Genomic DNA, 24,953 nt, shown 5'->3' on the forward strand with positions numbered 1-24,953 from the left:
TTCCACCCACTCTCTGTTGCAGGGTCACCAGCAAGCACTTTTGGGGAGAACGTACCATCCACCATGATCTCAAATGATTCGGAATTTTCCATGAACCTCCCATATTTCTCCATTAACATTCCAGTGTGATTCTCACATGCATAGAGCTACCCAAATACTTCTGAAAACAACTTACATTTTTAACCAGATTATATATCCAGGCACTTTCAGAAAATTCAGAATTATCTAAGTTAAAACTATGTGTTTTTCTCTCTTTCTCTGACAGGTTTGAGATTGAAATTGAGCCTCTGTTTGCCAGCATTGCCCTCTACGATGTTAAAGAAAGGAAAAAGGTAAGACAGCAAAAAATAGCCCAACCCTGAGGGCATTGCATGTTGTTCGTTGTCTTGGGGTTCATGTTTTTAAATCTCACTTCTATGTAGGAAAACCACATCAGATTTGAAAGCAAATGACCTTTGATATGTCCAGTTCTGTTGCCTTTGCAGTTTTTAAAGAAGTGACCTGGGAATTTATGTTCTTTGAAGAACCTTTACGAGAAAGTCGGCTGGAGGTGGTAGCCTGGCTGAGATAGAGAAGTGAAATAGTGACATATGGGGTTACACATAAAACAAAGCAATGTAAACATGGCTATAACAAGCCCAGCGCATGTAATGTTTCCTCAGTTTGGGAGTTTTTTGCATTGTGAGACAGGCTTATCATGAATGGAAGGCATCTTGTGCAATGAAAGTCTAAATTTGCCATCAGGTAGAGACCTCACCAAGTATATTGTGCTTTTAATTGAAAAGATTTCTCCATGAATATCTTAATGTTTTGTCGTTTTGTAACTCCTAGAGGAGGGCACAAATAGCAAAACCAGAGGAGACGTTTCTGCCCCTCTACCCATAACCATTCAGTAACTAAGGAAGTGTGTATATTTTGAATAAATATTAATGATCACTAAGATTTGTATTGGTCAGGGCAGGTAAACTGCTAAAACAAGGAGACCTCCCCCCCACACATTCAGTGGTTTAAAGCTGAATGGTTGAATGGTTTAAGTGGTTTAAATGGTTTACAGTGGTTTAAAGCTCAGATTTGCACAGGCAGAATCACCCGGAGGGCTTGTTAAAAGAGATGGTGGGCCCACCCCCAGAGTTTCTGATTCAGTAAATCTGCATGGGGCCTAAGAATTTGCATTTCGAACAGGTCCCCAGGTGATGCTGAAGCTGCTGGTCAGGGGGCCACATATGGAGAACCCTTGGCTAGAAGAAGGAGAATTTTCTGCCTTTGTCTCTTAACAATCCAGAGTAGGGAGGTGCGGGGTCAACAGTGGTCTCCTCCACTCAGGCATTCGGGAACCCAAGTGGCAGTGTGTCCTCCATACATCTTCAGTATGTGCCCTCCCCAGTCGCTCTTGTCACTGCCGCTCCGGCCCCCGGAAAAAGGGGGAAAGATGGTGGGGGTGTGGGGTGGTGTTGGAGCCTGGAAGTTAGACACATCATCACTTGTGCTCACAATTCACTGGAAAGAATCTAGTCACGTGCTCACTCCTAACTGCAGGGGAGGCTGGTAAGTGTAGTCTCTGCCCGGGAGCCGCTTCTTGGCTGTAAATCTATTAGTGGTGAAGGGGAAACCCAGCTCTACAGTGGTTCTTAAGTAACGCCGCACCGCTGAGCTCAGGAGCGTTCCTCGTGACATGCTGTTGCTCGAAATCTGTAATGGATACTCACTACCCGCAACATCGAAAGCAAACTCTTCAGCTTCCATGCCCGGCTTTCTTCAGGATGGCTCTCATCTGCTTTCTTTCCCTCGAGAGCCTAGGCAGAGTCAAGCCAGGCTCCTTGATGTGAACTAAAGTCACTCCCCGTGTTACAGCCTCTGAGATATCTGTGCTGCACTCTCTCCCTGGTACACAGTCCCCCTCCAGCTCTGCTTGGCGGAACCTTCTTCCAAGGCCTGTCTATCTCACATGCCTCCCCCATGGAAAGCACTCCCCATCCCTCCCAACTGGATGTGACCTCTCACCCTCGGGAACTTCCACAGCGCTTTTTTGTATGAGTGTGGTCACTTATATTTTGCTCTTACTGTAGTTAGTATGCATTTGCCTTTTCCCTCATTCTCGATTGTAAACTAATTGAGAGCCAAAGTAATGCCTTGCTTTTCTTCAATGCAGTACCTAGCACATCACTGAAATTCAGGGGATACTGGTGGGTTGATACAAATTTTAATGTTTCAAAGAACATCTCTCAAATGACTCAGAAATATCTAGAGACTGTGACAAAATACGTATCAAATTTTCCAGCAGCTGCTAGTCATAAACCATGTCTACGGTTATACTTATTTGTTTGGTGAAACCTGGTGGGTTTTTCTTTTCCACTTTTTTTTTTAACATGTTTAGACCATGAGAACAATAGGTATAACTCATTTTTCATTTTGCCACTCATTTACAGATCTCAGAAAATTTTCACTGTGACCTGAACTCTGACCAATTCAAAGGATTTCTGCGTGCTCACACGCCCTCTGTTGCCACGTCCAGTCAGGCAAGATCTGCGGTATTCTCAGTCACCTATCCATCCTCGGACATCTACCTAGTAGTCAAGGTAGTTCAACACAATCTGATTGGCACAGTCTGATGTTCTCATTGTTGCATTACTCCCAGCGCATGTTTAGAGTGAAAGAGGTATCAGAAAATATTACATGTCCTCTGTGAGATTCGCTTTGTTTCCCTCTCAACTTTACTCCTTTTCCTTTACGAGCAAATTGTGTTGGGTACTAGAATGACTATGGGTTTTGGAGTCAAACGGTCCTAGGTTTGAGTCCTGGCTTTGCAACTTAGTAGCTATATGACTTTGGGCAATTACCTGACCTTTCTGAGACTTAGTTTCTTCATCTGTAAAGTGGAGATCATAACACCTCCCTCAATGAGTAGTTGTGATTACAGAATGAAGTCTGGCATGTATAGACACCCTTCCTTCTAACAAGGAAAACACCCTCAGCTATCCAGCTCTGGGATGCTGCTGTGGAGAAGAATCTCAGATAGAGTCTCCTAATCATGTTCACATTTTTCTAAAGACCCAGAGTTAAATGTCCGAAAATCCAGGCTCTGACAGTTTGTGGTGTGGGTTATAGTGTCCAAGCTTCACTCTCCCTTATTCATCACCATCTCACAGACTGAGTATGTCTAGCGAGAGTCAAAATCTGTGGGCAGTTCTAAGTGGAAAGGCCTTTCATTCTAGATTGTACTCTTTGCTGATGTAAGAAAACCAGAGACTTTCTCTACACACCAACATGGCTGGTTAGAAGTTAACAGCAAACATTGAGTATTTTTCTACTTTAAGCCAAATAACTAGTCTCATTGACTCTTTACCCTCAAATTTAAAAAAAGTCCTGTTGTTTTAATTTCATGTACACCCAGCATTCTAGGATTGGGACATTTTCTAGTTAGCACAGTGTTTTATGTCCATAATCTCATTGATTCCCCCATGATCCCATGAGAGTAGCATACAGGTTCCAAAAACTTCAGGTGATGTGGAGGTCACTTAACAAGAGGCAGATGTCCTTCCATTCTAGCTCCCTTTACACCGTTTTACAAAAATTCTGAAAGGTCATTATAGCTTGAAGGGAACTTGTTGAAGTTTCTGGAAAACAGAGTTAAAATTCTATTGCTAAAAAGACACATCTCTTGTTGTCAAACTTAATGTGTGTCCTTTTCATTGCAACATTACTTAGACATACAGGAAAATTAGCCTAAAGTCCACTCTAGCAAACTGTAGCAGCCTGCAGTTACTTTTAAAATTCACTCCAGCCTGGGAAATCAAAGAAGCCAATACCAGTTCCATAGATCCAAATTTTATTTCCAATTCCAGTTCTCAGTGGATGACTTTATTTTGGGTAACCCATGGTAGTCTGCTAAATATCAGTGGTTACCTGTGGATGACTATTACTAAGTATATTCCAAAATTTTCAGATGTATAAATGCATTCATTTGGCAGTGATAAAGATTCTCTAAATTGTCTGGATAGAGTTAAGAAATTTAAATCTACTCAGTAAGACAGTCCCTGGTTTGCCTCTGATTTGTTTTTCTTTATTGTAATACCGCAGTTGTTGCTTCTTTCCCTCTAAATAGGGCTGAGGGTAGCCTCTTTACCTTAAAGAAATTCCCAGGCAATTCTGATATGCCCCTTTCCCCTGCCTGCCATGGTTACGAGGACTCAGGCATTTCTTTTACGTATCAGTGCTGAAGGACGACATAGTAGGCTCTCATAGCAGCCGGCAGCTCCTTCTCGCAAAGTACCTGAAGTTAGCCTTGTCCAACTCGGTGAAGGGAATCGTATCTGCTGATCTGGTCGAATCTGGATCCTCCTTCCAAATTCTGGAGATCCCTCTCCTGTGGGTTCCATGCTCTAGATGCAAAGTCATGGCATTCCCATTCTTCGCTTCAGGATTCTAATGAGAAGGTTCTTTATCTCAGTTCAAAGTTCATTTTAAAGACCACATTTCTGTCCACTGACCTCATGGAAAAATTAACTTCTTTCCAATTTGCTGTATAAACTCCCGACCATCAATTTCAGGAGGATAGGGACCAGGCCTGTCATGTTCACCACCTTGTCTCCCCAACAGCTACCCTACAGAAAGGACTCAACAAATGTTTTCTGAACAAATGAATAGGTGAATGATCGCTGACTAACAGGAAAATGGGTTAGTTTCTACCTCGAGTGTTACGTGTCCATGGCCTCAACCTGGTGCATCTCTCGGGAGGATCAGCCTCATCTTCAGGCTATGGCAGTGGGAAGGGGTTTTTAAGTTCCTCTGTGAGACGAGAGACTTAATGCTTGCAGTCTCCTTGAGACAGATGTTCGTTGAGCAGCCCCATGCCATTTCCTTTGAAACTCCATGAATCACCCTCCATCACTTGGGTATTTCTGGTTAAATACTTGGTGCCTAATTGACAGTGCCTGTTAAGAATGTGTGCCTTTTAGGATATGTTGACCCAAACTTCTTCTTCAAGGATTATCTCAACTATTAACACAGACTAATGGGACTAAATCCATTTGTTTTTCTCTTCCACATATAAGTTAAATTAAATTTTCTTTGAGCAGAGGGTTAGACAATTTTAAATTTCTGCTTTTTTTTCTCTTAAACGTGGTGCCTAGATTTATGGCCAGCCAGGTCCTTCACTTGCAGCAAGATGGAAGACGATGCTTGACAGTAGTAATTCATATTACCAGCCAGTTAGCAGAGTGAAAAGCTGTACCATCCTACTGCTTTCAAGTTCTTTTCCAAGTCTGTTAAATCCAGAGAAGCAGCCCTAATAGGAAATACAAGGGAGACAATTACAGATAATTTATTCTGTTCATTTATTCATTTTGTGGAAGGTTTTAGTCCCCAACCTGACTTTCACAGAGGTCATATCTCTTTTTTTACGTTGTAAGCAATAATAAACAAAATGAGCTATTAACATCCTACATATGTCTCGTGGGTTTTGTATTAAAAAATAACTTTTATTGTATTTTTTATTGTAGGCATAATACATGTTTATTGTTTAGAAACAGAAAATACACGTAAGCAATAGGAAGAAAATAAAGACAGTACATAATCCCACCATACAAAGATAACTACTATTAACATTTGCCGTGTATCTATCGTCCTTTTAATATGCCTTTATGATTTTTTTTACAAAACTGTGTAATACTCTTCGTACTAATTTTTTAAATCAAAAAACATATATTATGGACATCTGATGTCATCAGATATTGTCATAAGACACTATTTTGATGGTTGCATAGATTCCATTATACAAATGTAATTCACGTGCTTTGTTTTAATATTATTTTTGTTGGTAGATTGAAAAAGTCCTTCAGCAGGGAGAGATTGGAGACTGTGCAGAACCCTACATGGTTATCAAAGAAAGTGATGGTGGAAAGGTATGCTATTTTGAGTATTGCTAAATGGTAACATTTTAGAATAAGCAGGTATTTTTCAGAAGTCTCCCATAAAATAGTTAATGGAGTTTAGTCCATAATGTGTCCCCACATGAAGCACTAATAAATTATATTCAAACAAAATAAGGAAGGGAAACTTCATCGATGACAACTTTTTAAAGAAATAAACTATTAAACCCAGCAAACGATGATGTACACACCAATGTCTAATTACAAAACTTGACTAGGGCAAAAACGCGTCCTGTTGTCTTGGTTCTGAGGCCTGGGCTCGGTTGGGAGGGCCACAGACACCCCATGAAACTGAACAGTGCCACAGCTCCCCTAGCTTCCTCCACAGCATGGGCCACCACCCTTTCTGATTTGGATATTTGGACATTAGCTGAGACTGCTGTACCTCATAAATTTATTAGAACAACATAGGTACTGAGCCATGAAAAGGACATCTCTTCTCAGCACCCATTTGCAAAAGTTTCCAACATAATTTTTAAAACATGGCCTTTTTGGAATAAGACTTGCCTAACAGCATCCTACTGCAGACTCATAAATTTCAAGTAAGATTTATTGAACTCAAGATAACTTGCTTTTTTTAATCTACCTTTTATCCTGAACTTAGAATGATTACTTTGGAAGTGTTGTCAACCTAATAAGGAGATTGTTAGGAACCCTTATAGATCTTTCTGGAATCTTCCAAGACAACTGTGGAAAAACAGGCTCACTTAAGAGCGTGATAGATGATGTACAAAACTTTTCGTCCCAAGATTCTCTCATGCGAATCCAGTGTAGCTAGCACCTAAAAGAGGTACTTGTTGATTAGGTAGTATAACAAGCCCCAGTACTTTTGGGTTTTTTGTTTGCTTTGTTTGTTTAGCTGAAGGTATATTTAATAATTGAATGTAGGCTTTCTTTAATTTTTTAAATTCCTCCTTTTCTATTCTGTACTTCCTTATCAGTTGGACTTCTGGCCTGAGATGTGTTGTTTTTCTGCCTATTCCCTCTTTTTAATCAGTAGAGTAGGGATTTTGGAGATGGCTGTCATATCCATGGCAGAGGCAGTTGACTTGGTGCTGGTGCCATATTGGTTTTTTTTTAATATCTTTATTGGAGTATAATTGCTTTAAAATGTTGTATTAGTTTCTGCTGTACAACAAAATGAATCAGCTATATGTATACATATATCCCCATATCTCCTCCCACCCTCCCTATCCCACCCCTCTAGGTCATCACAAAGCATTGAGCTGATTTCCCTGTGCTACGCGGCAGCTTCCCACTAGCCATCCATTTTACATTTGGTAGTGCATATATGTCAATGCTACTCTGTCACTTCGTCCCAGCTTCCCCTATCCCCCTATGTCCTCAAGTCCATTCTCTACATCTGTGTCTTTATTCCTGCCCTACCACTGGGTTCACCAGTACCGTTTTCTTAGATTCCATATTTGTGCGTGAGCATACAGTATTTGTTTTTCTCTTTGTGACTTACTTCACTCTGTATGACACACTCTAGGTCCATCCACCTCATTACAAATAAGTCAATTTCGTTCCTTTTTACAGCTAAGTAATATTCCATTGACTATATGTGCCACATCTTCTTTATCCATTCATCTGTTGATGGACATTTAGGTTGGTTCCATGTCCTGGCTATTGTAAAGAGCGCTGCAATGAACATTGTGGTACATGTATCTTTTTGAATTATGGTTCTCTCAGGGTATACGCCCAGTAGTGGGATTGCTGGGTCGTATGGTAGTTCTATTTTTAGTGTTTTAAGGAACCTCCATACTGTTCTCCATAGTGGTTGTATCAATTTTCATTCCCACCAACAGTGCAGGAGGTTTCCCTTTTCTCCACACCCTCTCCAGCATTTATTGTTTGTAGATTTGGTGATGAGGGCCCTTCTGACTGGTGTGAGGTGATACCTCATTGTGGTTTTGATTTGCGTTTCTCTAATGAATAGTGATGTTGAGCATCTTTTCATGTGTTTGTTGGAAATCTGTATGTCTTCTTTGGAGAAATGTCCGTTTAGATCTTCTGCCCATTTTTTGACTGAATCGTTTTTTTGATATTGAGCTGCATGAGCTGCTTTGTATATTTTGGAGATTAATCCTTTGTCAATTGCTTCGTTTGCAAATATTTTCTCCCATTCTGAGGGTTGTCTTTTTCATCTTGTTTATGGTTTCCTTTGCTCTGCAAAAGCTTTTAAGTTTCATTAGGTCCCATTTGTTGATTTTTGATTTTATTTCCTTTACTCTAGGAGGTGGGTCTAAAAGGATCTTGCTGTGATTTATGTCATAGAGTGTTCTGCCTGTGTTTTCCTCTAAGAGTTTTATAGTGTCTGGCCTTCCATTTAGGTCTTTAATCCACTTGGAGTTTATTTTTGTGTATGGTGTTAGGAAGTGTTCTAATTTCATTCTTTTACATGTAGCTGTCCAGTTTTCCCAGCACCACTTATTGAAGAGGCTGTCTTTTCTCCACTGTATATTCTTGCCACCTTGTCAAAGATAAGGTGACTTTATGTGTGTGGGTTTATCTCTAGGCTTTCTATCCTGTTCCATTGATCTATATTTCTGTTTTTGTGCCAGTACAACAGTGTCTCAATTACTGTAGCTTTGTAGTATAGTCTGAAGTCAGGGAGACTGATTCCTCCAACTCTGTCTTTCTTTCTCAAGATTGCTTTGGCTATTCGGGGTCTTTTGTGTTTCCATACAAATTGTAAACTTTTTTGTTCTAGTTCTGTGAAATATGCCATTGGTAATTTGATAGGGATTGCATTGAATCTGTAGATTGCTTTGGGCAGTGTAGTCATTTTCACAATGTTGATTCTTCCAATCCAAGAACATGGTATATCTCTCCATCTGTTTGTATCTGATTTCTTTCATCAGTGTCTTATAGTTTTCTGCACAGGTCTTTTGCCTACTTAGGTAGGTTTATTCTGTTTGTTGCAGTGGTAAATGGGAGTGGTTCCTTAATTTCTCTTTCTGATTTTTTGTTGTTAGTGTATAGGAATGCAAGAGATTTCTGTGCATTAATTTTGTATCCTGCTACTTTACCAGATTCATTGATTAGGTCTAGTAGTTTTCTGGTGGCATCTTCAGGATTTTCTAAGTATAGAATCATGTCGTCTGCAAACAGTGACAGTTTTACTTCTTCTTTTCTGCTTTGGATTCCTTTTATTTCTTTTTCTTCTCTGATTGCCATGGCTAAAACTTCCAAAACTATCTTGAATAATAGTGGTGAGAATGGCCACCCTTGTCTTGTTCCTGATCTTAGAGGAAATGCTTTCAGTTTTTCACCATTGAGAATGATGTTGTGCCATATTGTTTGTTTCTGCTGTCTCTTTGCATTTTCCTCTAGAGTAAAGAAAAGATTGAAAAACTAAAACTTCAAGCTGAATCCTTCTGCCAACGTTTGGGGAAATACCGGATGCCCTTTGCCTGGGCTCCCATAAGCTTAGCAAGTTTCTTCAATGTCTCTACCCTCGACAGGGAGGTAACTGATGTGGAGTCCACGGTTGGTAAGCTTTTCAACTGTGGTGTGAAGGGAAGGGCTCCCCAATGTACCAACTCTGAGGTTAGCTACTGATTGGTGGGGGGTTGGGGGTGCAGTAAGGTGGGGGGAGTGGGCAGGAAGAAGGAGGTGAATAGAATGAAACATGATTAAGACTGGAATACAAATGCTTGATTGGACAGTGATCCCCAAGACAACTACAATGAACTTGGTGGAGTTTAAATATAGTAAGATTTTTGGTTGGAATTTTCTGTACAGTTTGGCACTTTAAAGAGTTAATTTTCAGTGGCCATCTCTTCTTAAAAGTAAAATTCTTGAAAATAACAAGAAAATATAATAATATAATAATATAGTTTGTAGTGTGTTCAACAAAGGCACCATGGTTGGCTCCTAAATATAAGAAAAGCAAGGGCTTCAAAATGAAAAACTCTGGTTTCTAGCAAAATTTCCAGTTCCTTTAAGTTTATTTTGCCAAGGGCAAATGAAAAAAGTGGATGCCAAAAGAATATTTAGTTACTGTTCTGATTTATTTAGCATATTTCTCTTTTTCATTACCTAACCCTTGATCTGAGTTATTAATTCCCTCAACAGTTTGGGTATGGAACTATCCAAGAGGGTTACAGAGTTTGCAAGAATATCACCCCTCACCTGTGGCAGAGTTTCTGTGTTTTTAAAATGTCTTTGTATCCAGCAAATATTTATGTCTCCAGTCACATTTCCTGGGAAGTTTTTCATGCATTCCTTAGCTCTGCCACTTCTGAAATGTTGCCTTTACCAGAGGAGTGGAGGAAAAGGTATTTTGTTATTGCTGCTGCTATCCTGGAGTTATTGATGCATAATTACCGGTCAGAACTCCCGGGTTATTGCTGATTTATCAAAAACAAATCTCAGGGCTTCCCTGGTGGCGCAGTGGTTGAGAGTCCGCCTGCCGACGCAGGGGACACGGGTTCGTGCTCCAGTCCGGGAAGATCCCACGTGCCGCGGAGCGGCTGGGCCCGTGAGCCATGGCCACTGAGCCTGCGCGTCCGGAGCCTGTGCTCCGCAACGGGAGAGGCTGCAACAGTGAGAGGCCTGCGTACCGCAAAAAAAGGAAAAAATCTCATTTTAGTGCATACCAACATTCACACCACAATATGTGTGTGTGGGTTTTTTTTAATGCTAATTTCTATGTAGACCCAGGTAGCCTTATTTGAAAGACTTCTGCATAGAGCTTAAAGGACACATAAACTAGGTAGTTAAGGCATAGAGCTTGCTGGGTCCTCAGTCATCTCTGGGTCAAGGAGAAATTAACCTGACTACAGAGGCTGATTTTTAAGAAGCAACCAAAAGATGTCGTGTATTATACTGAGGCAAGTTTAGGTGGCTCAGTGGTGGCAGGAAGTTCCAGTTCAGCATTATGACAAGAATTAAGGGTAAGAGAATGTTCAAAGACAGGGTTGAAATATTACAGTTCTATGCAGTTTGACCATTCACTACAGAACCCCTGAGGTTAGCAGTATAAAAGTAACAAAATCCTCACCTAAATCTCAAAAGGGGTAAGAAATAACTAAGCAGAGTATCAGGGTTCAGGTTTGGGTGTGACTCAGTTCTAATTACCATTAGGCAGGTTGGCCAAGGCAGAAACTCAGTTCTGCTGCCTGGTCCACACAGCAAGAGCAGAAGAAAGCTCAGATCCAGGATGGACTCAGGCTGACCTGTACGTAGCATGTTCGGGCCAGAATCCCAAATGCCTGCAGGGGCATTTGAGTACATGCCTCTCCCAATGGAATGTAAATATAAAAATAAAACAAAACTAAACACTGTTGACTAAATAAAGCTTATTATTTAGCCAGACCCTGCTCTGGCTGTAGTTCTGGACTCCTGCTCCTTGATCGCCACGTGGGAGGGCACTGTGGTTGCTCCTGGGCTCTCACTATGATCAGAGGAGGATTAGGGGCTCCAACGGGGGGGTCTAAGAACAGGGATCGGGGAGGGAAATTGTCATGCAAAACAAGAATGGCCGTGTTCAGTGTTCTCCTTCAGTGCACTTCAACATATCCTACGTATGGTAAAGTTAATAACTGCTATATATTCAAACAGAAAGGCAAACTTTAGAATGACAATTGTTTTCCTTAAAGGGAAAGGCTCTGTGAGTGAGCGGAAAACTTTGTCCCAATCTCGAAGACTTTCTGAAAGAGCCTTCTCCTTGGAGGAAAATGGGGTTGGATCCAACTTCAAGACCTTGACCATTAACAGCTTTTTCAAGCAGGTATCTCTTCCTGTTACAGTGTGTCTGGCTTTGTCCCCTCCCAATGGCATGAGTGCTGGAGCCCAGAGGGGGAGTATGTGTAGTGACTAAGAGAACAAGTTAGTCAACCTCACCGAGCCTCGGTTTCATCATCTACAAAACAGGGATCATGGCACTTGCTTGATGTGGCTTTTGGGAGGGTTCGATGACACGAGACGTGTAAAGCTCTTGTCAGAGTGCCTGGGATATAACAAGTGCTAAGTGAACGTTAGCCCTTTTAATTGAGAGAAGGACTGGTTCCCATTAACACAAACTATCCTATTTGAACTATCATGGCCAATTCATTTATTAGGCTATGAAAACAGTCTGGCTAAAATATCCACTTCCCCTTTGGCCTGGCGTTTCTTGGCCTAGGTGTTGTCCATCTCACCCCTTTTCCACGTGCGGGCTTTCCAGAGCTGCCTACTTCCTCACAGGGTGTGACCGTTACAGACGGTGCTCTTTATTAGCTCAGAAATCATTGAGACTACTTAGAGAATGAAGCATTTCCTAGCGTAATCAAATTCATAGAGACAGAAGGTGGAACGACAGAAAGTAGAATGGTGGTGGCTAGGGGCTGCAGGAAGGGGAGAATGGGGAGTTGTTTCATGCGTATAGAGTTTCAGTTTTGCAAACTGAAAGCATTCTGGAGATCGTTTGCCCAACAAAGTGAATGTACTTAACACTACTGAACTGTATACTCAAAAATGGTTAAGATGGTAAATTTTACGTGATATGTGTTTTACTACCAAAACAACCAACTTGACTTATACTTGGTTTGACTCTGTTTTGGAAAATTTTCTGCAGCTCAAGCAGTTCTCATGGGGCATGTCAAGGGGTTATGTTAACAAACTGAAATGCAGAAGAGATCCTAAGGGTTCTGTGTGCCATGCCTCATGATGGAGATGGCAGGGGACTGAAAGGGTTTCTATTTGGGAAATAACTCCTTCCAACTGCATTGCCTTGGGGAGCAAGGCCCTTGACTAAACAAGCCGAAGTTTTCTCATCTGTACTTAGGAATAGGACACACCTATCTACCTACCTACCTACCTACCTTCCTTACTGGGCTGCTGTAAGGATCAGAGCTCATGCACACGTATCCCTCAGCAGCATGCCTGTCCCACATACACACATGGAGTGTGTGTGCTTAGCCTTCTCAGTCAAGACAAATGTGAAGAATATGAGGACAGGACAAAGATGGAAAGCTGCTTTCTCCATCTTCAAATCTTTGAAGAAAACTTTTCTTCTGTTTTGTTTCAGGGAGTAAACAAGTATCAGTGGGTTTAAGTTATAGGGGGAGGACCTTTTGGCCTGGATTACTAATGGTCAAACAGCCTTCCTCAGGAAGGCAGTAAAATCCCCATCTCCAGGAGGGTTGAAGAGGCTGAGAGAGTCAGAGTGGTAGAGGAAGAATATTTGACAAGAGGTTGACTAAAAGATTTCAGAGTTGTTGCCTCGTATCTATGAAAGGCACGTTCCGATAATACTTAAAGGTAAAAATCTTCTGAGAAATCAATCTTTGGTCCCGACCCCAGGGGTGTATGGTGAATCTGCACTAACCCTGACTTCTCTCTTGGCAGGAGGGAGATCGCCTTAGTGATGAAGACTTATTCAAGTTTTTAGCTGACTACAAAAGATCTTCATCCCTACAGAGAAGAGTCAAGTCAGTTCCAGGTGTGGATGGCTTGTCTTTATCCTCTTTGTTGTGCCAAAGCCATTTGTGATCGGACACATTATTCATGTAACGCTGCAATTTCTTGTCAAGGGAGATGTAGGATTTTGTATTAGGAGTTAAGGTCTGGGTTTTTTTGGCCAACCTCTTAATGTTTTCTATTTTTATTAAAGGACTGATTCTGGAAATAAACATCATGCTTTATATTTGATTGCTCACTCAGAAAATCACATAATTGTTTGAAGAGAGGAGCCTCTTATATCGTATTGTATGGAACTCTTAACATGAGAAAACGTGAAGGTGCAATGCTTTGGTAGAAGGTGAGGGCGCACCCTCCTTATCCTCAGCTTAATAGCCCCTGAGGCACTTCTGCAGCCCCTGGGGTACCAGGGAACCTAGTTTGAAAACCACCAATTTTTAGTGCTTGTAATGAGAGAAGTTACTGAACTATATACTTATGGTGTGGTAGTTCTGGAAGGGACTTTAAAGATCCTCTAATGTGTTGTTACTCATTTTACAGTTTCTTGCTTTTTAAGTTCTAGAAACTAAATCTCAAAAATTGTCATGATATGCTTTTTCTCAAACTATGGGAAATTAACTGGGTATTCCAAAGTGCTTATACTCACACAACTTATCCTCATTTCCGTAAGAAATATAGTACAGCAGTCTTTCTTGACTCCCTCATATATGACGTCTTTACTAAGACAGTCCTATTTTCTTTCTTTAGGCTTGCTCAAACTGGAGATTTCTCTGGCTCCAGAGATGACCAGTTGCTGTCTGACTCCTGAAATGCTGCCAGTGAGACCCTTTCCTGAAAACCGGGGACGCCCACACAAAGAGATTTTGGAATTTCCAATCCGAGAAGTGTATGTCCCTCACACTGTGTACAGGTAAGAAACAAAAGCTCTTGGAAAATTATTGAACCAAAAATTTGAGCCTTGTTTGGGTAATGCTTTCATCATCCTTTGACCTATTTTGCTACTTCCTAAGTTTTGGGGAAAATGAAATATGACGTTTACAAAACTATAGATAATTACTTTTTAAGATCAATTTGTTCTCTCTTTTTTTTGCGGTACGCGAGCCTCTCACTATTGTGGCCTCTTCTGTTGCGGAGCACAGGCTCCGGACGCGCAGGCTCAGCGACCGTGGCTCACGGGCCCAGCCGCTCCGCGGCATGTGGGATCCTCCTGGACCGGGGCACGAACCCGTGTCCCCTGCATCGGCAGGCTGATTCTCAACCACAGCGCCACCAGGGAAGCCCTTAAGATCAATTTTTAAAGATGATTTATCTCATTTTTTTCACAAGAAAATGTTACTTCAGTCAAAACTGGAATGTAGAATTATAGTGGACATATTCCTTCTAGAAACAAAAAAATCCTCCTAGTCATTACCTTGGTTTTCCTGTGGGCAGAAGGACATATTAGGGAAAGAGCAATGACTAAAAGTGTTCTGGTTGTCTAAAAGGCAGGTTTTTAGCTCAAGACCAGCTCTGTCAATAGAATTTAGAGGAATGAAAGAAATGTTCTGTATGTGTGCTGCCCAATAAAATAGACACTAGCCACATGTGGCCCTTCAGCCTTTGAAATGTGGCTAGTACAGTGTAGGGACTGAAATTTTCATTTTATTTAACTTTAATTAATTTGAATTCAAATTCAGGTAGCTCTACGTGGCTGGTGGCTACCACATTGGCTAGCATGGAACTATACAGAAAAGACCTAAAAGGTTAGGTTGCCTCAGTTTCTTGGAGGTCCTTTGCATGGGGGCTCAGAGGGAGCTTGTCAACATCTGTCTGCCGAAAGCACTGCTGATCATATACTTTTATTTTTTATTTTGAGAAGATTTTTTTTAATGCAGAGAAGAAAGTTATAATAAGCACCTTTTCTCCAGCATCTAGAAATGACATTTTGTTGTTATGTGTGTGTGTGTGTGTATATAAATATATATATATATATACACACACACAAACAATCATACTGGTTAAGTTGAAGTCTCCTTTATCCCCAGTCTCCAATTACAGACCCCTACCCTGCCTCTCACATCACATTGTCATGAACTTACATAGTTCCTTTCTATTTTCCCTGGTTTTACACACACACACACACACACAGAGTCATGTATTATGAATCTGTGAACACTGAATGGTATTATTTTTATATTCATTTAAAATGTATGTAAATGGATTCATACTCTATGTATTATACTGTACTACTGTACTTTTCATCCAACAGTATGGTTTTTTTCTTTTTTGTTTGAGTATTATTGTGGACTCATGAATTTTATTGATTCAGTGTGTTACACTCAGTAGCAGTCATTATTCTTTTTTAGTTACTCAGATTTTCACAAATGTAACCAATGGGAATTCCTTGATAGCTTGTATTTTAGAAATATTGATTTATATAGAGCTTTGTCATTCTTTTAAACTGCTATTTAGTGTTCCTTTCTGTGAAGAGGCCATATTATATTTATCTATTTCCTATTTTTCTATTGATATTTATATTTTTTCAATGTTGGGCTTTTATAAACACTGTGCAGTGAGAATTTTTGTCTTTGTCTCTCTGTGCACATATGTGAAAGTTTCCCTAAGCAGTATGCCTAGAAATAAAATTATTGGGTCCCAGTGATATATATTTTCAGTTTTATTTATACCACCACTTATTTCCAAAATTGTGTCAGTTTGCAGTCCTTCCAGCAGTGTAGGAGAGTTCTGATTCCCCCAGATCCTCACTCATACTTTCCATTGTGATGTCTGGGTATGTGGGACTGAAATGGAAAGAATTTCAGAACTCACCTAATCTAAGTACCTCTACCCCTCACATTTTCAGATGTATAAAATTGAGACCCAGACAGGATAAGTGAGTGGTTTGTTGATGTCAAAACTGGCAGTGAGTAAAACAACAAGGTTTTACTGCGTAGCACAGGGAACTATATTCAATATCTTGTAATAAACTATAATGGAAAAGAATCATAGAAAAAGAATGTAGAATCTAAAAAATGGGAACTTATTTACAAAGCAGAAGTAGAGTCACAGATGTAGAAAACAAACTTATGGTTAACCAGAGGATTGGGGGAAGGGATAAATCTGGAGATTGGGATAGACATATACACACTACTATGTGTAAAATAGATAACTAATAAGAGCCTACTGTATAGCACAGTAAACTCTAATCAATACTCTGTAATGGCCTATATGGGAAAAGAATCTTAAAAAAAGAGTGGATCTATGTGTATGTATAACTGATTCAGTTTGCTGTATATCTGAAACTAACACATTGTAAATCAACTATACTCCAATAAATATTTAAAAAGAAAAAAGTATATAGATATATATACATGTATATATGTATAACCGAATCACTTTGCTGTATACCTGAAACTAACACAATATTGTAAATCAACTCTACTTCAATTTTTAAAAATGGCAGTGAGAATTACAACCAACCATTCCTACAGTTAGAAGTGCACCTCTTCCTTTCAAAATTGAAGTACACATGCATTTCCCCCATTTAATCCTTTCTGAAGCAGTTCTTGGTTTTCTCTTCTCATTCCTAAATACAAAGTCAGCCAAGTCTCCCTCCTGGATAAGTAAGCATTCCTAGGATGCAGTAGTTTCCATTCTCCATTCCCTAGAGGGAGATGAAGACATGAAAATGTTTGCTTATGGATGCTGTATATCTTTTTAGAAACCCTATCCTATAATTGGAAAAAAGAATGCTCTTGGTATTGGAATAAACTTGCACCAAATGCATTCTATAGTGATTCCACCTCCCCTAGCTTTTAATCACCCATGGGAGGCATTTACAACTCTCTCTACTCCTTGCTGCAAACATTATCCCTTAATTACATCACAGCGGGACTCAATGCGTTAGCGCACCTACTGGTTCAGAAATGTAGGAGTGCTGAGGAGGACAAGTTTGAACAGATTACTATGGACCCAACTTGGCATCATGAGAAACAGACCCACAAGTGCAAAGTGAATATTCTTTAGCTGTTCTGTACACTGTGGAAATGCCAAGGCCACCCCATTAAAAATCAGGTCTCTTAGGAATGATAGAAGACAACACTTCCCTCCAGCTTTGGTCTTCTGTCTTCTCTTGGCTCCCAGGCCACCATATTTTATAGCTTGTTTAAGGGAGGAGGGTTGTGGTGAACTTGGTTCAGAATCTTACTATGTGAAAATGTCAAGGAATTGAGAGAACATTTTGTCTAAATTTCTCATGCTGTTGTTAAATTTTCAAGTGTTTCGTCTCCAGGCCTCAAATGCTTTGTAGTGGTTTTGATTAGGTTGGTCTGGACAGTAACCCAGTCCTAGACTAATTCTCCCCTTTTCTCCACCACCACTCCCATTTCGCAAAACGGAAATGGAAGACTCAAGTCAGGTCCGAACCCCAGGTCAAATTGGGAAGTTGACTCAGTTTACCCTTGGTGACCTCATCTTCTCATTTTTGTCAAAACTTGTAACCTCTTGACTTTTCTGTCCTCTCCTCTCCAAATCAAAGTCTCCTTTCAAGCAAAGGTCTCTAAACCTCTTTACATTATGGTACCAATAACAGGTGAGGTCTAAAGTCTTATCTCTCCCAAGAATATTATTTCAGTAGGGACAGCAGTTCCTGTTTCTTTTAGAAAAGTTTTCCTTTGACTGAGTTGAATTCTGGACATCATTCTCAGGGTTTGGCATGTAGGGTAACTTTTCACGTTGACCTTGCTATTTCCATGTCTCTAATTCTGGCTGTATCCCTTTAAGGAAATCAAATAAATGGAAATTAAGATTTACAGAGCAGATAAATTTAGGGATAATTCTTTGCTTGATAGCAGACTCACCTCATAAATTTGAAATATGGCTTGACATAATAAATTGATCTACCTGGAACTTGTGGAGAATATATCTATTGGGCCAAGCAAGGAATACCTACAGTGACAAAGCCAGGGTTCAGATTTCCAATTTGCGTATCTTTCATATAAACTTCAGAGCTCCCTTGAGTGGAGGGAACTATTACATGGACGAATGGCAGGTGTTTTCTGGCCTTGAGTGTCAGTTGTGGCCAGAGTCGTGCTTTACAGGATTGTCATATGGGTGGGGTTTCAGTTTAATACCATATGAATAGCACTCAGGTTCTTTATCTCTCTTAAAGAGCAGCTGCTGTGGAGCCTCAGATAAAATTGGCCTGGGATAGGCTGAGCTGCCTTCCTGCCCTCAGTCTCTCCGTCCTCCGATCTCTTCAGGTGCCTCCTTTGACAGCCTTGCCCCTTCAGGTGCCCTCAGGTGGGGTCACTGTGTTGCCCACAGGGGCACCATTCATACTCTGTTCTCTGCGGATGCTGCCTCATGCCTCTACCTTAATTCAGCTCACTTTGAGGAGTGATCTAGATCGGTTATAAAAGAACTGGGCCTGGCTGAGGAAGTATCCCCATGAACCCATGAGAGTGTTGGTCCCTCATAAGACAAACACTCACTTTGAGGGAAGAGACGAACTTCTAGAGCCAGAAGTACTCCTTCTAGGAATGGCGAGCATCTCCCCAACCAGGGCCTCGGGCCTCTGCAGTGCTGTTGGCAGCCTCTGTGTGTGAGAGGCAGGGGGTCAGACAAGTACACCGAAGCAGACCCAGGCAAGAGCTATTTCAAAATCACAAGCAGAAGGACGGTCATTCCGAAAGCGGAGCAGAACAGCTGGAAAAATTAGGTCGATAAACAGGATTATCCGACTCTGAGTATGGCATTCCTTTCTCCATGCCCAGATTAAAAAAATACTGGTTGTTAGCCCAAGAACACGTTTGAACCAACTCCTGGCTGATTTTCCATGTGGCCCAGCAACTGGTAATGGAGACTCCAGCTGCCTTCTGGTGGAGGCAGAATGAAAACAATGCGGCCTGGGGCCAAGGTCCAGGGAGACCTTTAAGGGCGTTTTATCCTGTGGCAGTTACTGGAGTTTGCCCGGAGATCACAGGCGCTGAGGTTGTAATGAGCTTGTTAAGCTCCTTGCCGTCCCTGTAACTGGTGATTACATTAGAGAGATCCACATAAAGTGCGTTTTCATCTCTCATCCCAGCCCCCAATAGCCTCTGAGTTCGTTTTATCCAATTATCAGACTCGCCGTGGACGACTATGCTTGCCGTGAACAAGCATATCACTTAGAACATGATTTCTTTGATGGATAATTAGCTGTTTTCAGGCTGCCTCCTATTTAGCTGAATGTTCTCAGACCAGAAGTCTGCATTCTGGTCTAACAGGGAGGTGCCTTTCGTATCACAATGGCGTTTTGAGGAACACTGCCGGGCTTGCATCCTACAGGGGCAGAAAGCACGGCACAGGATAAATGTGCAAGCTGGTCTTGAATGACTGTCTGGAAGTTATAATTTAGTGAATAGCATTTCTAAGGAATAAACCAGAAATAATTCTGGGTGACGTGTTTAGGAAGGAGTCAGGGCATGGAGAATGGAAGGTATCCTTGAGAGGAACTTTCTTTTGTCCATTCTGAGCCCAGTTGTCTCTCCATCCAGAGTGGATCTGTTCAGTGTTGGGGGTGGGATGGGGGAGGGGAAGAAGGGTAGTGTGCCTCAGAGTTCATTGCAGAGCTTTGTAAAAATGCAAGGGTCCAGTCCTACCTGGAGACTCCCATTCAGGAGGCCTGGGGTAGGGTCTTAAGGGTACAACACGCTTCTTTGAGGATCAAAGCCTCTCCCTCCCTTTCATGGTCCCTCTTAATGAGTTCCTCTACTCATTGGAGTCATCCAAAGTCCACAGTGACGCAAGCCACGGGAAACTCAGGGGAAAGAGCCTTGCGACTTAATCCCTCTGACCTGGAAAGCAATCCTATCGTATGCCAGGATACCAGGTGAAATGGATACGGTGAAGAGCAAGTATTCAATACTTGTCTATCAGGAATCTACAACACCCAGAAAACTTCTCCATGTGAGGACGATGTTTTTTTAATGGCGTAATGCTCCTCAATGCTGTTAGTACTCCAGGCTTATTGCTAATTAATGGTCAGTAGTTTATGATGTGATTGACCCTGGTCTAAATCACCACAAAACAATGCCTTACTTAAATAACTATTCCAAATAATAACTCCCCATTCTTATTTGTTTCTTTGGTTGTTTGAATTTTATTTATTTTGGAATAGGTATCCTATTCTAATATTTCAATATTTTAAAAGTACGTAAGTGCACGGTGAAAATTCTCTCTACCATGCCTGACCTCCAACTGTAGATTCCCTTCCTTGGAGACAGTCTTAAAATATATATATATTTACACACACACACACACACACACACACACACACACATACATACATGCATTTTATTCTACAAATATTGAGTGCCTGCAACATGCCAGGCCCTTTTCTAGACACTGGAGAAATACTAGTGAACAAAACAGATGAAAGTCATGTATATTTCACAGCTCAATCCTATTTTTGACAATTGGAAACAGCCATTTTTTTCAGTTTCTTGTTTATCCTTCCAGAAATAAACTATGTTTGTACAAACCAGTACAACCTTGCACTTTTCCTTTCAGAGTGCAAGTATAGCCTAATCCTCACACTGTTCTGCACTTTGATTTCTCATTGAACACTATGTTATGGAGAGCATTTCTATATGAATACAGAGTGGCCTTGTGCTTTTTTACACCTGCACTGAATCTCATTATATGGCTGTATCATAATTCATTTAACCCCAGACTAATGAGCATCTAAGATGTTGCCAATCTTTTAACATTACAAAGGATGTTAAAATGAAGAATCTTATATAACCTTTCACACATGTACAAGCATGTGGTATAAATTCCTACTTTTCACCCTTTAAAGGAGTGTTTAAATAACTGTTGTAAGTATAAGACAGCCCTGAAGCTCAGTCATTGGTCTTCCTAGACTCAGTGAGCAGTTGTTTGTGGAACATGAAGCTTATTATAAACAAACACTTTATTTAGGAATAGCAATGACAGCCCAGGCAAAATCTAATCATTTAAATTGGCTGAGTAATGGAGACAAAGGCAAAGTGAGTTCCTGATGCCAAAATTACCCAGATAATTAAGCTCCTGTACTTGACTTTGCTCTGGCAAGTTGGCCTCAATAATAAATCAGGAACACAATCCTCACTTTCCTCCAAAATTCAGTCATCCTTCCTCTTTTTAGAAGAATGAAAAAACTCAGGAGGGAACAAGTTACCTAAAATTTCTTAGCAGCAAGGGCAGGTTTTGCGAAGCTCCCCTTCCAATACAACATTTAGCCACTTGAGGGCACAATTTGCTCATTTTCTAGATTCAGAAGCAGCTAGGTACCTTTCCGTTTCTAAGCAGATGGAGTCGTGATTTATTAAAGGCAAACATGCATTGTATTTTTTTGGCCTGAAGTGCAGGACCAAGAAAAACTGGGAAGGTATTCCAGTGTCCCAAGAGATCACTGTTGGCCCTTTTTGCAAAGGATTTTCTTTTACCCTGTCAGCTTCTGCCTTCTTTCATCAGTTAAGTCAGGAACTTAGAAATCTGTCACTTTGTTGAAAGACGTGGTGGAGAGGAGGATGGAGAAATGTATCCTGTGGTCTAGAGAGACAGCAAAATCTCGTTTTGGGGCTGTATTGCTCACGATACATTTTTACACATTCACCAAACCTGCCTCAAATACAAAAGTAAAAGAATGTGGTTTGGCAGTAATGAAATAGTGTTAAGGAGGTTCTGTGTACATTAAGTAAGTCACAACCCCTCACTAGTCTCTATTTTATACTCATTCCCTTTGAGTCCATCATGCTTTAGTGTTACTGCCTGTAAACAACTGTCCTAACCAAAAATCCTGCTCTGTCCACATATTGGGGGTGAATGTCATTTTTTCCCCCAGAGATCCTTTATGTAGATTTCAGCAGTAAGGTTCGTGAAGCATCCTGTTTTTACATGGGGTGGGACTGTAAGGTTGGTGGGGGCAGAAGCAACAGAGAAATGGTAATGAAAATGCGGCAAATCTGGGCCTGCATTTGATGATGATGATGAATAGTTTGCCTAGATTAGAAGGAGCTTCCTAACATTCAAAAAGCCTTCTTTCTTTGACTTCTCTACTTCTGTTAGTTTTTTAAATTGTTATTTTAAAATTAGTTCTTTGAAGTGGCTTTGTCTTCTGATGAGATATCCTTCGGGGAATTGTTCCCTCTTATTTCTTTGACCATTTAGGGGGAAAAACATCTTCTCTGCTTTTTAGCTTCTCATTCTTTGTTCTGACTTTACTGTATACTTTAAAGATCCAGTCTTCCCATGAAGTGTTTGGCCATCTCTAAAGGAGAGGTGTTTTAATAACTCTCCAGTAATGGGTGTCCTGTGGTTTTAAGGACTCAGATACGCTGCGCTTTGCCCCTCTCTGCTGAAGTCAGAATGCCCTGGGTCGAAATATTAGGTGCTGTGTCAGTCTTCCCAGGGCAAAAGTGGGTTTTGGGGTGAGGACAATGCAGGCTAGCCCAACAGCACAAAGTAAAATAGAACTAGGAGTGTGAGGGGTGGGGGGACTGAGGTTTGACTCAGTGTAAGAAGGTAATTTTTAAAAAGCCATGGCTTATCAGTCACATATCATGTACCTTTTATAATTAAAAAATGAATTTCATTTATCCACTGGCCTAAACTATAACTTCCCAAACTGTGCTGTTCCACCTCACTTGTTTAATGTTCTTTGTTTGACAACCTTCAAAATGTAAGCTGAGGGCTTCCCTGGTGGCGCAGTGGTTGAGAGTCCGCCTGCCGATGCGGGGGACACGGGTTCGTGCCCCGGTCCGGGAAGATCCCACATGCCGCGGAGCGGCTGGGCCCGTGAGCCATGGCCGCTGAGCCTGCGCGTCCGGAGCCTGTGCTTCGCAACGGTAGAGGCCACAACAGTAAGAGGCCCGCGTACCGCAAAAAAAAAAAAAAAAAAAAGAAATGTAAACTGAGATCCATGCAGTGGTTCAGAAATAGAAATATTACAGTTTAATAAAGATAAAAGTAGAGGAGCTCAATTTAATGGCTCCTTTTGATGATTTAAAAGAGATTTCATGCCTAGACTAATAATTATATATTTAGCAATAAGAACATCTCAAAGCCCATTTCTCATCTTTTCCTGGAGTTACATTTTTTTATTTTTATTTATTAATTTATTTAAAGGGAATACACTTTTTTATTGAAGTATAGGTGATTTACATATTATATTAGTTTCAGGCTCTGGGCACAAGAGTCCAGAGAGAGATACACTTCTTTTATATGCTCTCTAATGTCTTCTCCCAGAGTTGAGTTGAAACGAAACCAACTCTAGCACGAAAATCCAAAATCCCTATCCCAGCCAGCAGCCAACAAAGAGCTGCCTCTTTGTGTTTCTAGGTCAGGGAGAAGTAAAGTCCATAACAATGACTGTTACTCAACCTTCCAAATGGTCTGGGGATGGCATAGACCCTTGTGGACTTGTCACTCTGGTGTGAGTGTGGGCAGCGAGAACTCTTCCCTCTCCTCCTTCCTCACCCTCTGTCATAGAGCAGGATACCTGTCCTTTGTTTGTTTTTTTGTTTTTGGCCAACGTTACAGCACCCGGGATCTTAGTTCCCCGACCAGGGCTCGAACCCACGCCCCCTGCAGTGGAAGCACAGAGTCCTAACCACTGGACCACCAGGGAAGTCCCAGATACCTGTCCTTTGAAAATCTCACCAACTGAGCAATACTTGTCACCCTATGAATAAAGTTCGTGCAATCACCTAACGTATTTTTGAGCCCCGGCCGTGTGCCAGGCACAATGCTTGGTGCTGAGAGAGACAAAGAGGAGGACTGCCTCTCCTTGGAGGTAAACCCCAGTCCCCTGGAGACACTGGAACCCCTCACAATCACACTGATCTACAGAAAGACATGCATGCAACTTTGTCCTGCAGTCACTTGAGATCCTTGCAGGTTCTCCTGCCTCCAAAACCCAGACAAGCCTTCTCTCTCACCAAGTACCCAAAGCAGGCATATGTTTCTAGAAGTTGTTGGGGACATATGAACAATTTATTTCTTAGTAGGCCTGCTGTTTCCTCCAATTCCAATATTTTCTTCCCCAACCTGAACCAAGACATCTGCCAATATTAAAATCATCAGGAATGTTAAAGCAAGCATTTTAATCAATAGTATTGATTTATTCATTAGCTGTTTTTTGTTTTTTTTAATGGGTAGGGGACTAGTAAAAGTTCTGCCTCAAACCCAAAGAAAAAAGTCAGCTTCAGCAACAGCAAAACTTGGAAATTTTCTGGTATGTGTATGAGTTTTTGTCAGTTGGCAGATTTGTTTTAGGAAACTATTTGCAAAGCCTGGAAAAAATGTGCTCCCTCCGTCTCTCAAAAGAACATGCAGGTTGGTTCGTGTTAGTCCTTCACGTGACAATTCTGCCTGGTGGCCTTTTGAAAAACGTTGCCCAGATTTGGCATCAAAATGGTGTCTTTAAACTTGAATTTTAGGTCTTTCACAAAACCAAATATTGTTGAAATGCTTGAATATTTACCAAGCATATGTTTGGCAAAGCCAAATATGTTGAAATTATTGTTTTGTTTGGGGGAAACTTTCATTAAAATTTTGATGTTTTAAGGGAGGAAGAAGGTATTTGTGGTCGGTACTTTAAAGCATTCTTCTCCTCTT

The 24,953-nt window shown here is 41.0% G+C and overlaps 1 protein-coding gene across 4 annotated transcripts in view; it reads left to right on the top strand.

Moving 5' to 3' along the window:
* Positions 1-24,953, top strand: part of DOCK8 (dedicator of cytokinesis 8) — a 223,500-nt gene that overhangs the window by 95,732 nt on the left and 102,815 nt on the right. For all 4 annotated transcript variants that reach the window (XM_082841971.1, XM_082841972.1, XM_082841974.1 and 1 more), the window contains 7 exons: positions 266-332; positions 2,427-2,576; positions 5,820-5,900; positions 9,264-9,423; positions 11,534-11,664; positions 13,263-13,356; positions 14,082-14,244. In XM_082841971.1, coding sequence (XP_082698097.1) covers positions 266-332; positions 2,427-2,576; positions 5,820-5,900; positions 9,264-9,423; positions 11,534-11,664; positions 13,263-13,356; positions 14,082-14,244 — 846 coding nt within the window. The remainder of the gene's footprint in view (positions 1-265; positions 333-2,426; positions 2,577-5,819; positions 5,901-9,263; positions 9,424-11,533; positions 11,665-13,262; positions 13,357-14,081; positions 14,245-24,953) is intronic.

Source organism: Leucopleurus acutus (assembly GCF_964270905.1).
Source record: "Leucopleurus acutus genome assembly, chromosome: 7".
Classification (NCBI taxonomy): domain Eukaryota; kingdom Metazoa; phylum Chordata; class Mammalia; order Artiodactyla; family Delphinidae; genus Leucopleurus; species Leucopleurus acutus.